The 13837-nt window shown below is 45.8% G+C and overlaps 1 protein-coding gene across 1 annotated transcript in view; it reads left to right on the top strand.

The window, feature by feature from the left end:
* The window catches only part of CORO2A (coronin 2A), a 58937-nt gene extending 47156 nt beyond the window's left edge, over positions 1-11781 (top strand). Inside the window, exons 4-12 of the mRNA XM_065656056.1 lie at positions 2594-2743; positions 3310-3489; positions 4168-4284; positions 6000-6104; positions 6449-6545; positions 8354-8466; positions 9577-9667; positions 9973-10244; positions 11650-11781. Of these exons, the coding sequence (XP_065512128.1) occupies positions 2594-2743; positions 3310-3489; positions 4168-4284; positions 6000-6104; positions 6449-6545; positions 8354-8466; positions 9577-9667; positions 9973-10244; positions 11650-11781 (1257 nt within the window). The remainder of the gene's footprint in view (positions 1-2593; positions 2744-3309; positions 3490-4167; positions 4285-5999; positions 6105-6448; positions 6546-8353; positions 8467-9576; positions 9668-9972; positions 10245-11649) is intronic.
* The last annotated feature ends 2056 nt before the right edge of the window (positions 11782-13837 follow it).

Raw genomic sequence — 13837 nt, 5'->3', positions numbered from 1 at the left:
AGCTAGACCTGTGGAGGTCACTTAGTCCAAGTCCTGCTCAAAGCAGGCCAGTTGAATTGTGTCGCTCCAGCCCTTGTCCAGATGAGTTGGGAAGATCTCCATGGCTACAGATCCCATGGCCTCACTGGGCCCTTACTCCAGGGACTGAGTACCTTTCTGGGGAAAACAGGGCCCCTCTGATCTCCAGGGGTGCTCATATTGACATTTGTGTCCATTGCCTTTGGTGCTTTCCTTGTTCACCTCCAAAGAGTCTGGCTCTGTCTTCTCTGTGCCTTCCTGCAGGGTAGTTGAAGGGCAGCCAGAAGAGGTCACCTTTGCCTTCTTGCTCCTGAGCTAAACAAATTATTTTATTTCCAGCTTCCTTTAGGTTTGCTGTGCTCCTGTCCTCTCCTTATCTTAGTGGCTGCTGTTGGACTCCCTCCATGGGGTCAACATCGGTCTTACTTGTCTGGCCTGTACTGGAGAGGTCAGATTGGGCATAATATGGGAGACCTCCACAGCAACACTTTCTCTGTCCTAAGAGAAGTCTGAGGAAGTTTTTGGGGTCTTAGAGGTGTCTGCCACTTCCTTCAGGCTAGACATGAGAGCCACAGCCTTCCTTCAAGTCTGTTATTAAAGGCCTGGGTGCTCTCTGCCATTTCTCAGCATTAGAATTAGCCACTGTTCTGGATTGTGTGCAAGGATGTATCTGGTTGCTCTTACAGGACTGGGTCTCCCTGGAGCTTCTGAGGAAGGTTGCAAGCTTCTGTGAAAATGGTGGAAATTTCCCATCATCCACATTCCTCAGAGTTTTCACGGCCATTAGTCAGTATTTCTGGAGCTTCCCTTGGTGGTATCACAGCAACCTTTTGTGGTGTGTAGCTGAAGCATGTGGAGTGGTACTTTTGGGCATGGGAGGAGATGGATAGTCTCTGAACATCTAGTGCCCTTTCCAGTTCCCACTGCTGCTTCAGGCAGGCTTAGGACTGAGGCCAATGCAAGTGGCCAGGGGCTGAGAGTTTGAACAGGATGAGGAGAGGGCTTATCCTCTTACCCTTTCTGTTTCTTTTGACAAATCATCAAACGTGTATGAATTCAGCTTACTGAAGAACATCTCCTCCATGGCTAGAGGGGAAACTCTGTGCCTTTTACTTTGCTTTGTCAGATTCGAGATATAGCAGGAGAGACAGCTTGTCGATTGTTCCTGCTTGGCCTGGCAGATCTGGCTTCAACACCTGCTTCTTCTGCATACCAAGCACTGGCAATTTCTGCCATTTAATGTATCCTGAGATTCCAGCCTGCTTTTACCACCCACCATTTCATAGCATGGGGAGTGAATGGTTCATTTTATGCAGTTGTTCTCAGCATGAACATAATCTATTTTTCCTTTTCCTACTCTCTCAGCTCCATTCCTTTAGTGATGGCTGTTGAAGCTGTAGAGTATGATGCTTTCTCTTACCAATGCAGAAGTTCATCTGGAGGCTACTGGACCCCACAGTCCATAGGTTTCTGATGGACTTGATTCCTCAGTGGGATAAACAATGTTGAGAAATGTGCTCATGATCTTTCTCAGCAGGTCTCAGCATTTGTGCCTCTCCTTCTTTGGCACAGAGAGGTGTGATCCTCATCAGTCAAACAGTGGGAGACTTGAGCAGGTATAGCTAATTTCCATAAATTATCTGATTTGAAGAGCCTTTCCCTTTGGCTTCAGGCTAAGTCCTAGAAAAGTTATGACAAACATAGTCATTTTCATTGAACCAAAGGGTTAATCATCTGTTAGAATCCTAAATACTTGTGCTTTTAGAGTTAGTGTGAGAGATTCTTTTTTTTTTCCCCTGCATTGGTTCAACCCCTTTTGCAGGCTTCCTCTACTGTCTCCTTCCACTCCAGGAAGACGGAGGATTTTTTGTCTTCATGTAGCATATTTCTAGAACCGAGGACTACAGATAGACCTGTTATGAGACAGCACACTCCCAGTGTTGAGCGACTTCAGTGCGGTGCTGCACAGTCTCTCTACTCAGGACACCTGCCATGTGGCCAACTGGGTGGGCTTCTGTGTACTTCGATAAATGGCTGTGTCATTTGCAAAGTGTTTAGTACTGGTGCCATTTTTTTAATGGAACAAACAGTACTACAGCTGTCATCTGACTCAGGGAGTTTGCAGTTCTTTTACCAGGTAGCATTGAGTGGATGACTGCTTAGATCAATCATTGCTATAATATCTTCTGGGAGCCTTTGCTGAAGTTCATTTCGGATTTGCTTGTTCCTGATCAAAGTTTGCTAGGAGGTGAGGTCTGCAGGATCTGTGGTTTACTTCTTCCCCTTGGGAATAACTCTTCATAATTGTGCTGACAGCTTGGCCAGGTGTAAGGGTTAGATTGCCAAGTTAAAACAAACTGGTAAAACTGCTGGCTAAGGATAAAGGATAAAGAGGAGTCTTTAGGCCCACAGAAAAGTAAAGATACTAATTTAAAGGACTGGCATTCAATAAAGACAGGAGCATTCCTATTCACTACCAAAGGAATAATAATACCAAGGGAATAATAGTTTTTAGTAACTTCCAAATCAGCTTCTTGCTCAGGAATCTCACTGATACCCATTCTGTACCATTCAGGTTAAAATTTGGGACATCCCCAACCACTTGCTAACAAAAAACATTACCAGTCCGAAGAAGGAACTTCTTGGGCATGTTCGAAGAGTGGGCCTCATTGAATGGCATCCCACTGCTAATAACATCCTCTTCAGCTCTGGCTATGACTACAAGGTGGGTCTGTTCTCTGTAGAACTCTCTTCCTGGGACACCCTATTTGGCAAGGCCTTTTGAAATCTGTTTTAATTTCAAGCTGTAAGACAATACTAAAGAGTTCAGAAGCCTTCTTCAAGGGGAAATTCCATGGTGACTGCAAAGACAGAAAGACATTACTACAAGTTCATCAGAAGACTGGAAAATTACCAATTGCTTTTGAATTTCAGTCTACTCAGCCCTTCTCCTTTACTGGATTGGGTATAATATACGATGTCATGCACTTTTTTGTTTGGCTTCATTCTTGTGCTAGTGCAAATATCTGCACTGATGCTGGCCATTTTTATGTATAAAATGTAGTTGCAAAGGAAATTTGAATATTGGACATTCTGAGCAGACACTGTGTCCCTGACATATGCTGTAAGTACCAGGAATTATTAGTATTTTAAATGCTGGAGAACAACCAGTTATGATGGTAAGATCTATATATGTAGAGAAGAGAGGAAGAAGTGAACAGGGTACACAAATTCCCTGGTTGTTCAGGCAGCAAAGGGCTGATTTTTTTTTTTTTTGTTCTTTTGCCTCAGATAATGATCTGGAACCTTGACAGCAAGGAGGCTGTCATCTCAAACCCGGTGAAGATCCTTGATGCTCACAAAGATGTGGTTCTCTCCATGTCATTCAACACAGATGGCAGTCTCCTTGCCACAGCCTGCAGGGACAGAAAGATACGACTGATAGACCCTCGTGCGGGAACAGTCCTACAAGTAGGTTGGGTTCAGAGGTTTGTGATCCAGCTGTTCTCATCCCTTGGAGTGTTCCCCCTTTTGAGTAGGTTCATTGCCACTGAAGAAGATACACCTATGCCCTGCATTGCCCAAGGCACCAGATGGTGGTATTTCCTTCTACTTTTCATGGAACACTTGCTGTCATTGTTGAAAACAGGGTTTCTACATCTTGCTACTATGCTCCTTGCTCCCTGAAACCCTTCTTGAAGCACACTTTTTTCATAGCTCCCTCCTGCAGTCCTCTGAGTGATGCCTTGGGAGGGTTTGTAGAGATCAAGTGGACAGGTGGATGCAAGCATACATTTATCCCACTGCCAGGGTTGTTTTTGTTGCCTGTACTTTGTATCTGCTGGTAAGGTGAAGCATTTCGTAGGTGTTTGCATGGATTTGTATATAGAAAAGTCCTCCCTACCATGAATAGGGATTGCCTTCTTTCAAATATGTGAATCAATAGTTAGAGATATTGACTGGGCTTTTAGGAATGCTCCTGAAGAGTTTAGGGCACCTTTCTTGGATCCCCATGAAATTCTGCTCTCAGTAGTTGAGCTGGGCTGAGCAGAGCTTTCAGATGTGACTGAATCAGAGGTCTCATGTAATATGAAATGTAGCTATGCAACAGGTGCTGTCTCTTATGCAGTGTCCTTTCTCTTCCTATAGGAAGCCAACTACAAGTCTCACAGAGTCAATAAAGTCTTATTCCTTGGAAACATGAAAAAGCTGTTCTCTACTGGAACATCTCGGTGGAATAATAGGCAAATTGCATTATGGGATCAAGTGAGTTGAACCAGCAGTCTTAACCAGCTTCAGTTTTCTCTCTTTTCCTGTCACTTCAACTTTTCCACCTGCCAAATACCTAAGAATTGGTTTATTACAGATCACTTCTGAATTGCTGTTAAATTCTTTCTTAATGTGTGACAGACCTTACTGCTATAACACCGTTAACTGAGTATGAGTGTCTGAAGAAGCTCTCGAAGCTTTCAGCATAGAAATCCACCAGAACAAAAAGAATGCTGTGCCTAACACGGGAAGAAATAATTCAAAGGACCTTTGGGTTATCACTGTGTCTCTGACTTAAAGGCAGCTCTTACTGGCAAATTGCTACCGGTACTGGAAAGAGAAATAAGCTCTAGATACAGCCTCCTCAGTGAAGCCCTCAATTGAGAAAAAGCTGTGGCATGTTTTTGGTTACTGATAATTCCTAACAGAGTATTGAGGTAGAACTTATCGGTCACTTCCAAGACATGGTGTCCTATCATGGCTGCTGCAAGCCTCATGAAGCCTGACCCTCCTGTATGCCTCTCATGTACAGTGAGATGCTTTTCTTTTGTCACCATCTCATTTTGTCCCTTCATGCCAACCACTGTGCAGCACAATCTTCTGCCTCTTTGTTGTGCTGTCACTCTTTGTACCAGACAAAGCTGGTTTATGATTTGTGATTTGGCTGTGGTTGGACACAGTTTCTTTGCATATGTGAGAGGCAAAGCGCTGTGCTGCTGCCTGAAGGCTTTCTACAAAGGTGAGCAGTGCTCTGACACACCGTGGGTCTCACATCAGGGTTTCACTGCCTTCAGAGCTGCTGGAGGAGCTGGCCACATGTAGTTTGAGAACACAGTGGGAAGGCCCATGAGGCCAGGTGTGTGCAGCCTCCTTAGGGACAGGCATTGGCACAGAAGCTGCCCAGCAGGCATCTTTCTGATGTTCACATCTACTTACGTTATCATCACATCTAAACAAACTCTGGCTTTCTGGAGCCTGCAGCAGGACAGTTCTGCAGGACAAAGTATGTATTAACCCTATACTAAATACATATTTATTTGACAATAGCCACAATGGCAGCCATGGGACACCATACCCTCCCCCTTTGGTGGTCCTCCCAACATTTATCCCTTCAGCAGTGCTGTGATAGTTCTGTGTAAGGCCAGCCTTGTGTATGGAGTGCTGTGCTATGTGCTCCTACATGGCTTACCTGCAAAAGGCCAATGGGAGCTTTTGCCCTTGCAATGGACACCTTCCCACTGTGCAGGGTGGAGACTGCTCGGCTGATGTGGGTTGATCTTGTAGTGGGTGTTGTGCTATTGTGGAGGTACTGCCTTCACTAGAGGTAGTGAGGGAACATGAGTAATTCAGTGTGTGATGCAGATATGCCCCAAAGTCCCCTCCATCTCCATGAATCTGGTGGCCCATGTAGAGGCAGGCAGTGTTTCTTATCATATTTACCCATTGCGAAGTGCCTGAGATGTTCTAGTGGTAGGAACTGATGTCCTGAGGTGCTGCCCTCAGTCAAGACCCAGGGACAGAGCACCTATTTCCCACTCACAGAGCTTTGAAGAAGCCTGTGCATTGCTCTCAGCTCCGGGCAGCTGGCTGTGACCAAGGATCATTATAGAGCTGTGCTTGTGTGCTTCTGCCAGGTGGGGTCCAGGTAAAGTGTCCCTTCGCTGGAGGTGACTGACAGGTGATCACAACTGTTTTTCCTGTGTTCTGCCCAGAATGACCTTTCCGTGCCTTTGCTGGAGGAGGATCTAGATGGTTCCTCGGGACTCCTGTTTCCCTTCTACGACTCAGACACACACATGCTTTATGTGGTAGGAAAGGTAAGTACTTTCCACATCAACAAATGCTGGCCTGTCTGATTCTACTCCTGGCCTGTGTTGCATCAGGCTGAAGTCAAAGAGGCTCCTGAAGCACATCAACCTAGGGATACAGGCTGATGGCATGGGGCCTGATGCTGCAGCATCAGGCCACATTTTCCACTGCAGACCTACCATGTTTACTGTGGGGGAGGTACACTGCAGAGCCCTAACCTTCCCACAATGGAATTTGAGTGTAAATATTTGGTTCGTTCTTGACCCCTCATGGGTTCTGGGACCAGGCATTCATCTCAGAACCTCATACTGAACAGCACAGTATGGCTTATGTTCCTTTTATTTGCCTTTAGGGTGATGGAAATATACGATACTATGAGATAAGCCCTGAGAAACCATACCTGAACTACCTGATGGAATATCGTTCTCATTTGCCACAGAAGGGAATTGGTGAGTGGCAGCATGTGTCTAACATTTCAAGAAGATGATGGCTTCTGTGTTTTGAGGCTGTTGGAGTCCAGGACTATCCAAAATATCATTTAGAAAAGAGTGGGTCAGATTCCAGGCTCCACCCAGGTTTACAGGTGCACAACAGTCCAGCTTATCTATATATCACAGGTGGTATTACAGGGTCACAGCTTGGAGGGGTCCCTTCTGACCAGCAAAGTATGGGCTGGGCAGCTTTACTAATCAGTGCTGCATCCCCTCTCACACACCTGGTCAAGGTGGAAGGGAGGATAGTCTGGATTTAAAGGTGGAGGATGCTCCTTGCCCCTTATGAATCTGCCCCAAGATTTTTGGCATTGAACTCTGTTGACATTGTTTCCATTCTTTGATTTCTCTGTTAATGGGTGCACCATGTCTTAATGCCTTCACTCTAATCACTTGCCTACTTTCTCATGTACTGGCATTTCTCATTTAGAGATACCCTAATCACAGCTGGTCTATCTCTCCTTTGTTGGAGACCCTTCCTTATTAACCTGTCTGCATACTACCCATTGTTTAACTCAAGCTACAGAGTTTGACTTTCAGCCTCAGACCTTATTGGTAGCCCTTTCTTGAACCTTCTCCAGTCTACCATGTAAGCATATTCTTCTGTACGCAGACGTGTTTCTAGGACCATTTGCCACTGCTCCATACCACCTATGGACACTCCCATTCTTCCAAGACATTGGCACAGATATTTAGCAGCATTAGATTGTGTGCCTGCAGGTCTCCTTCAAAAAACTGTTACTGAAAAGGAATAAATTACTTAAAACTTAACTGGAAGATCTCTCTATTATTCAGCTTTATTAATCCTTCCAATGTACAGCATCCTGGTTTTAATGTCATAGTCTCTTTAAAAGTCTTCCATGAAAAGGAAGTATACAAGTGTTTTTAGAAAGCCTGAGTGAATCAAATCTCCTTGCCTTACCTGATCTGTTCTGCTGATCAAAGATTCTACTAAGGCTGTTGCACAAGAGCTTCCTTCCCAATACTGCCAAAACAAATACAATGTAGAGAAGTGGAGTATAGATTCATATTTAGATGAATACATAATGTAAGGAACAACAGTCCTTCATGTCGAATCTACTATTTAATGAAGTCATTTTGTATTAGTAGAAAACAAAGCTGCTGTAGAACACCATGAAGCAAGGTTTCCAAGAAGAGGCAATCTTCTTGTTAAGGGAATTGACGTGGTTGTAAGCTTTGGACTATACAAACTTGTGGAAGAGAAATCCACTGAGGTTACCTGGTACTTAGAGACCTTGCGGGGCTTAGCCAGTCCCTGAAACACAAAGGATGCTTTCTGACAAAGTAGATGTTAACACCCTTCTCATACTTTCTTCTGCTTTGGAACAGTGTTGGGATGAGGATACTGGGAAGGGTTTTCATCCTGGCCCATATGGCTATTCTGGTGTTTAGGTGTCCTGAACTCCCTTCATGCTGATCCTGGTAGCCAAATCCTGTGGTGTCACCTACCAGTTCTGCTCAGTCATGGTAACTCTATTTGCAGCTCATGAGAATGAATAAGGAACAGGAGGCTTAGCACAAGAACCACAGACCTTGTGTATAACTCTGTGGCCTGACAGGAAAAAAAAAAAATTTAGTCTTGTCATTTGTGCTGCTGAGGCAGTTTTGGGTGCTGATTTCAGACCATGCTGCTCTGGAGCTGATGCTGTGACTTCTTTTGTTGTTTAGTGTTTTTTTTCCATGGCAGATGACATTAAGTTTCCTAGGGAGATTTACACTCCATTTCTTTCCTGCTACCCCACCAGGAATGATGCCAAAGAGAGGCCTTGAAGTGTCAGCTTGTGAGATCTTCCGTTTCTACAAACTGATTCCAACTAAAAGCCTGATTGAGCCCATCTCCATGATTGTTCCTCGACGGGTAAGTTAACCATGGTTCATGTTCATGTCTGGGACAAATATCAGTGCAAAAAAGGGCAGTGACTCCCCTGTGTTACTCGACGAGGGAGGAAAGTAGGTAGAACAAGGGATTTTCTTTCTCCTCATCTGAAGGACAAAGCTGGTCAGTTTATGGGGCAGTCCTGCAAACAAATCCTGGCTGTGTAACTCAAGAGTTAGGTCTCTGTGTAACAGCCAGCTTTCTAAGATGTGCTCACCAATCTTATCTGCTTGGGTGCAACAAGGGGTCTCTCTGGCTGTTAGGTCAACTACCTGGCTGTAAACTTCCTCAGTTGGTGGCATTTGTTTGACATAATGACAAAAGGGAGAGAGGGGTTTGGCATGATGTTGGATGATGTGATAATCTTCTTGTGGAACGAAGAAGAATCACCCTGGGAAAAAGGAAACAATGGGTTCCCAGGTCTCCACCCAGTGGGTGCAATGTGTTACAGACAGTTGTTCTGCAGCATGTAAGACATGACCCATTGCACAGAGAGTGATGTAGAAGTAAGTCTCAGACCTGGTATAGCTAGAGAATGACCCATGACGAGGGTCATGAATCTGTAGCTAGCCAAGGTAGCTCCATGTGACTGTGTGAGTAAAGGTACGTTGTAAATGTCAGCACTGCACCCTATACTTCCATAAATGTCAGAAGGTATAAGTGCCTTGAATTCAAAGAGGCTCATTGCAACTATCAGTCAGGCATGTTCCTCCAATGTTATTTCCTTGGCCAGTTTCTGTCAGCTGATGATTTGTGACTTGTGTCTATCCTTCATATGCACTTCTTCATCCTCAAGAAGAGAGTTCAGGAGAGTTGGGTTAGCCTGTGTCACCAGTCTCCCCCAGTCTGTTGTCTGGATGTGTAATGGCCTTACTGGCAGAAATCAAAACAGGCCTTCAGATGCAATTCTGAGTTGTGGTGAGGAGAGAGGCTCAGGGCAGGTTAGGAGATTTTATGTCCATGCCAATGAGTGCTCATGAGACTCCTTGTGCTGAGGTGGGGCAAACTTTTTTTCTCCACCACAATCCAGTGTGGTCACTCTAAGCCAAAACCTCACTGACACAGCAACTCTGGACTTCTGTTCGCTTGCAGTCGGAGTCATACCAGGAGGACATCTACCCCTTGACCACAGGAGACAAGCCAGCACTAACAGCACAAGAGTGGCTGAATGGAATCAACAAAGGTCAGCACATGTTGAGCTGCGCAGCTCTCCAGCTCCCCAGGGCTTGGGTAAGCTGCTGCTGCTGCTCGCTTTCTGGCCTCTTAGCTGCCAGAGAAAGCAGAAGGGAGGTCAAGGAGAGACATAACAAATACGGCTGGAAGCTAAAATAATTTGGTGGCTAAAATAATCACTGCTGTGAACTCTGGAAGCCACTTCAGTCAGGTGCCTCCATGTTTTTTCCCTACAAGTTGTTTGAATGAAGTGCTTACAGCTGATTTCTGAGTGGGGTTTGTGAGTGCTAACCTGTCACCTGCCTCCCTCCCTAGGGCCTCTCTTGGTATCCTTGAGACCAGGTTCTGGAGCTGTGAATTCCTTACCACAGTTTCTTGAGCCAGATCCACTCATGAAAGCTACTGACCTGAGCCAGCCTCAGAGTCAGGGAGGAAGGATGCCGCTGGAAGACATGCAGAAGCCAAGTGAGGCTGAAGACAGCAGGAAACAGCTGAAAGTGCAGGAGAAGTTGCTGAAAAATGAGCAAATGTGGCTCTCCAATGGCTTTGACATATTTGAGTGTCCACCACCAAAAACTGAAAATGAGGTGTGAATGTCTGGGGTGAAGGGTTGGGGCTGTTGGGGGAAGCCCAGAGTCAGCTGGCAAAAGGATGCCATTCACATAGTGACAGAATCTGGGCAGGGTTTATTTTGCAGACTCGGAGTGGTGTGAGCTCTTCATTCTTTGTGAGGACAAAAGCTCTGCATGCCCTGGCTGCCAGATGGGATGAAAAAATATGGCCCAGAAGCACTCCAGCTTAGGGGTTCTGGAATGAAGGGAGCAAACAGTATTCATGCTTTCTTAGGCATTCTTGTGGTGCAGGCCTGCCCAGTGGCTGGCTGGGGACACAGGAGTTCTTGTGACCTCCAGGTTCTGGAGAAGGGGAGGAGGTTTATGCAGTGTAACCCTTCTACGAGAGCTACACTCAGAGAGCCTGGTGAGACAGCAGGGGATGCCTGTGAAAGAAGCGGGTGTACTCTGCTTGCTTGGCATATGGTGCATCCATGTAGTCTTAAGTGCCTAACCGTGTTGTGGAGCCTGGCATGGGAAAGGGGCTGGCTCTGCCTCTGCCTTGGCAGCTCACAGCTGGGGGACAACTTTGGAGTGCAGGGCCATTGACGCTGGTTGCTGGTCACAGCCTGCTCCTGAGAACGGCTCCAGAAAAGGTCCTGGCAACTCCATGATCTGTCTTCAGCCATGGCCAACCCACTGCCTGTATAGTAACCAAACCTTGTTCAGTGTTAGATCTCTGGTGATTTGCAAATCTTCCATCACTGGCAGCTCAGAGACATTTTTGAGTACATGGAGCTTGTTTGCTTTTAGGAACCCTGGAAGGATTTCCTTCCCATAGCTGTGCTCAGGTCCCCTTTTTTTCTCTGCAAGATTTTAGTATCTGCAGCCTGATGGGGCAGGAATTTCCACAGCTGAATTTCCCTGTGGTGTGAAAAAGCATTATTCTTCTGCATGTTTCTGAGGTGGTGCCCTGAGGTTACAGAAGCAGCCCTTGCGGAGCTGGGTGCCTAGCTGTGTGCACCATGAAAGGCCATGCTAGTCCCAAATGGAGAGGACAGAGCACAATCAACAGGAAAAGAGAAGTAAAAGGACTTGCCTAAGGTCAGAGTAGGAGATGTGGCAGATCTAGGAATTTAGACTCCAAATACTCTTTGTGTCTAGGCTCTCTTTGAGTGATCGGTGGTATGGGGTTATTTTTTCTGATCTTTTTCATTGAATTAAGCAGACGTAGCGTTACTAAATGGTACTGAGAAATACCTGCACTCATAGTCCAGGCTTGTGGACAGCAGGAGCACTCTGAATGTTCAGTGTGTTGTTTGAAGGCCACCTCCTTAGATGCTGTTTCTCTCAGAAGTGATGTGACAGGACTGGTGGCATTTGACAGGTTAAGTCTGCATTTTCTTAGTGTAAATGAAGTAAAATGTGACTTTTCTTACAGCTTTTGCAGATATTTTACCGGCAACAGGAAGAAATCCGTAGACTACGTGAGATGGTAAACCAGAGAGATGTCCAAATTAAGCAGATGGAGCTGGAGCTCAGAAATCTCTGCACGAACACAGGCAGGTACTGAGGGTGCTGGCCCGCAGCTCTTTGTGCCCCTGGCGACTTGAGCAGATTCCAGTTCCTGTGGATAACTCCTCCACGGGTTTTTGCTAGGGGAAAATACTGATGCTTCAGGCAGCATGGACTTCCCTGGCTTGTGGTGGTCACATTTCCCTAATCATCACCCGACTTATTGATGGACAGTTATTGCTGTGCTTCTTCAGGCTCCTCTTGCTTGCCCACTCATGTCAGAAGCTCATGCACTATAGCTAGTGAGTGACTTTGGAAAATCTTGCTCTTCTGCTGCTGGAGAGACCACCTGTTAAGCTCCAGGAACAACCCGTTTGCTGCCCCTTGACATGACAAGAGGACAAGAGACAGAAGGCAGCTGCCAGCTTCTTTTCCCACCCTTCGACCCAGCAGAGTGGCTCCTGTGGCCGCTGTCCTCCTGTGCTGGGAGACCACTCTGCAGCTGAGCTTCAGAGGCACCTCCAGTTCCAAAGCGATCCTCATGCAGCCCTCTCGTCTCACAGCTTGGCCTGCAGCCAGGTGGTTTGGCAAAGCCATGGCTGCCCTGACCTGGTACTGGGGATAGTCCTGCTCTGAGTGGGAGGCTGTACTGGGGCTGCCAATGGCCAGTACTTTTGTGATAGGTAAAGAACAGTTGCTGTTGAGAGGTCCCACTGTAAAGGGGCGGTGGTGTGTGCTAGTTCTCACCAGAGAAGCTGCAGAGTCCAGCAGAGATCTCTGGTCCTTTGAGCTGGTGGCCTTCTTTCTCTCCTTCTGCCAAAGAGCAGTCACAGTCACCTGGAGGCTGTGGGGTTGTGGTGCTCATCAGACAAATGAGGACAACATTTAAAGTTGCAGTGTTGGCAGCAGGGGGTTTGCTCTCACATGTTCCTCTGGTGTGGGGCACTGTCGGTTTCCTCAGGGTCCAAGCACAGCAGCAACACTGCAAGGGGAATATTTTCCCTTGTCCCAAATGCAGAGCTCGTGGAGGTGTCTTAAACCCAAGCAGAGCAAGCAGCTGCTGTTTAGCTTGTAACTGTGCACCTCTGTTGTGACACATGGAGGAATGAATACTATGCCCTGCTCATTCCCTGAAGTGTGATGATTTCCCAAAGTCTGGAAAAAAAAAAAAATCTCTGTAGTCAGAAATTCCTGCAAACGGACTCCTTATTAAGGAGACTAAAGGCTATGCACTGCCTGTGCTCATGTGAGATGCCCCTCTGGTTATCCCTGAAAGCAATAGCCAGCAGGAAGCTCACGGGCAATAAATACTCTTACATGAGAATCACACAAAGACTTCTGCAATCCTTTTGCTGTGCTGCAAAGACTTCACCCAGCTTTTGAAAATAGTTCATCCATTTCTACATAGCAACAACAGATGTGGGTGCTAAAAAGTCACAAATATTGTTTCTTTCTGCAGCATTACAGAGGGGGCGTAGTTATTCATATTTTTCAGGACGAGTAATTTAGAGTCTGTCATTTATTTAACGCTACTCTTTTTGTAAAAAGTAATATATTAATAACAAAGTTGTTGAAACAATGGACTTTCCTGTGCCCTGGGAACACCATGCAGTATGCAGTTACATGCAAAAGCAGCTCACCACAGACAGAGCTTTAATCCAAAAACATGAGTCTTACACCAGAAGTGGTCAGGCTTTCTCACCAAAGAGAGGAGCAATGTAAGAAATCAAGAAGCTCACGGTTTTTCAGCCGTGTCGAACATGCCTGACAGCCTCAAATTTCAAAGACATTTTCACAGAGGTTAGCCCCAGGGATATGACACTCTGGTTTTCAAGCTGTCATTATGAGAAAGGAGAGCAAATGACACATCCTCAGCAGTCCAGCAGATATGACACTTTTCTTGTCACCTTTTTTTTTTTTTTTTTTTTTTGCTGGGTTATTTTTGCTCATTTTTCATACAGAATAAATTATTTAAATTATTTCCAAGTTAAGTAATCTTTTCCAGACTGTTTCTTTGTTACCCTGTGGCTGGCTAGCGTAGAAACTGGTTGGCCACCATGGTTCTTATCTTAGGGTTGTGTTGATTTCAGCATTTCTGGAAAAGAAGTTGCTTT

This window comes from Caloenas nicobarica, chromosome Z, assembly GCF_036013445.1.
Source record: "Caloenas nicobarica isolate bCalNic1 chromosome Z, bCalNic1.hap1, whole genome shotgun sequence".
NCBI lineage: Eukaryota > Metazoa > Chordata > Aves > Columbiformes > Columbidae > Caloenas > Caloenas nicobarica.
Note: the sequence above shows the minus strand (reverse complement) of the source record. Positions and strands in the feature narration are given on the sequence as shown.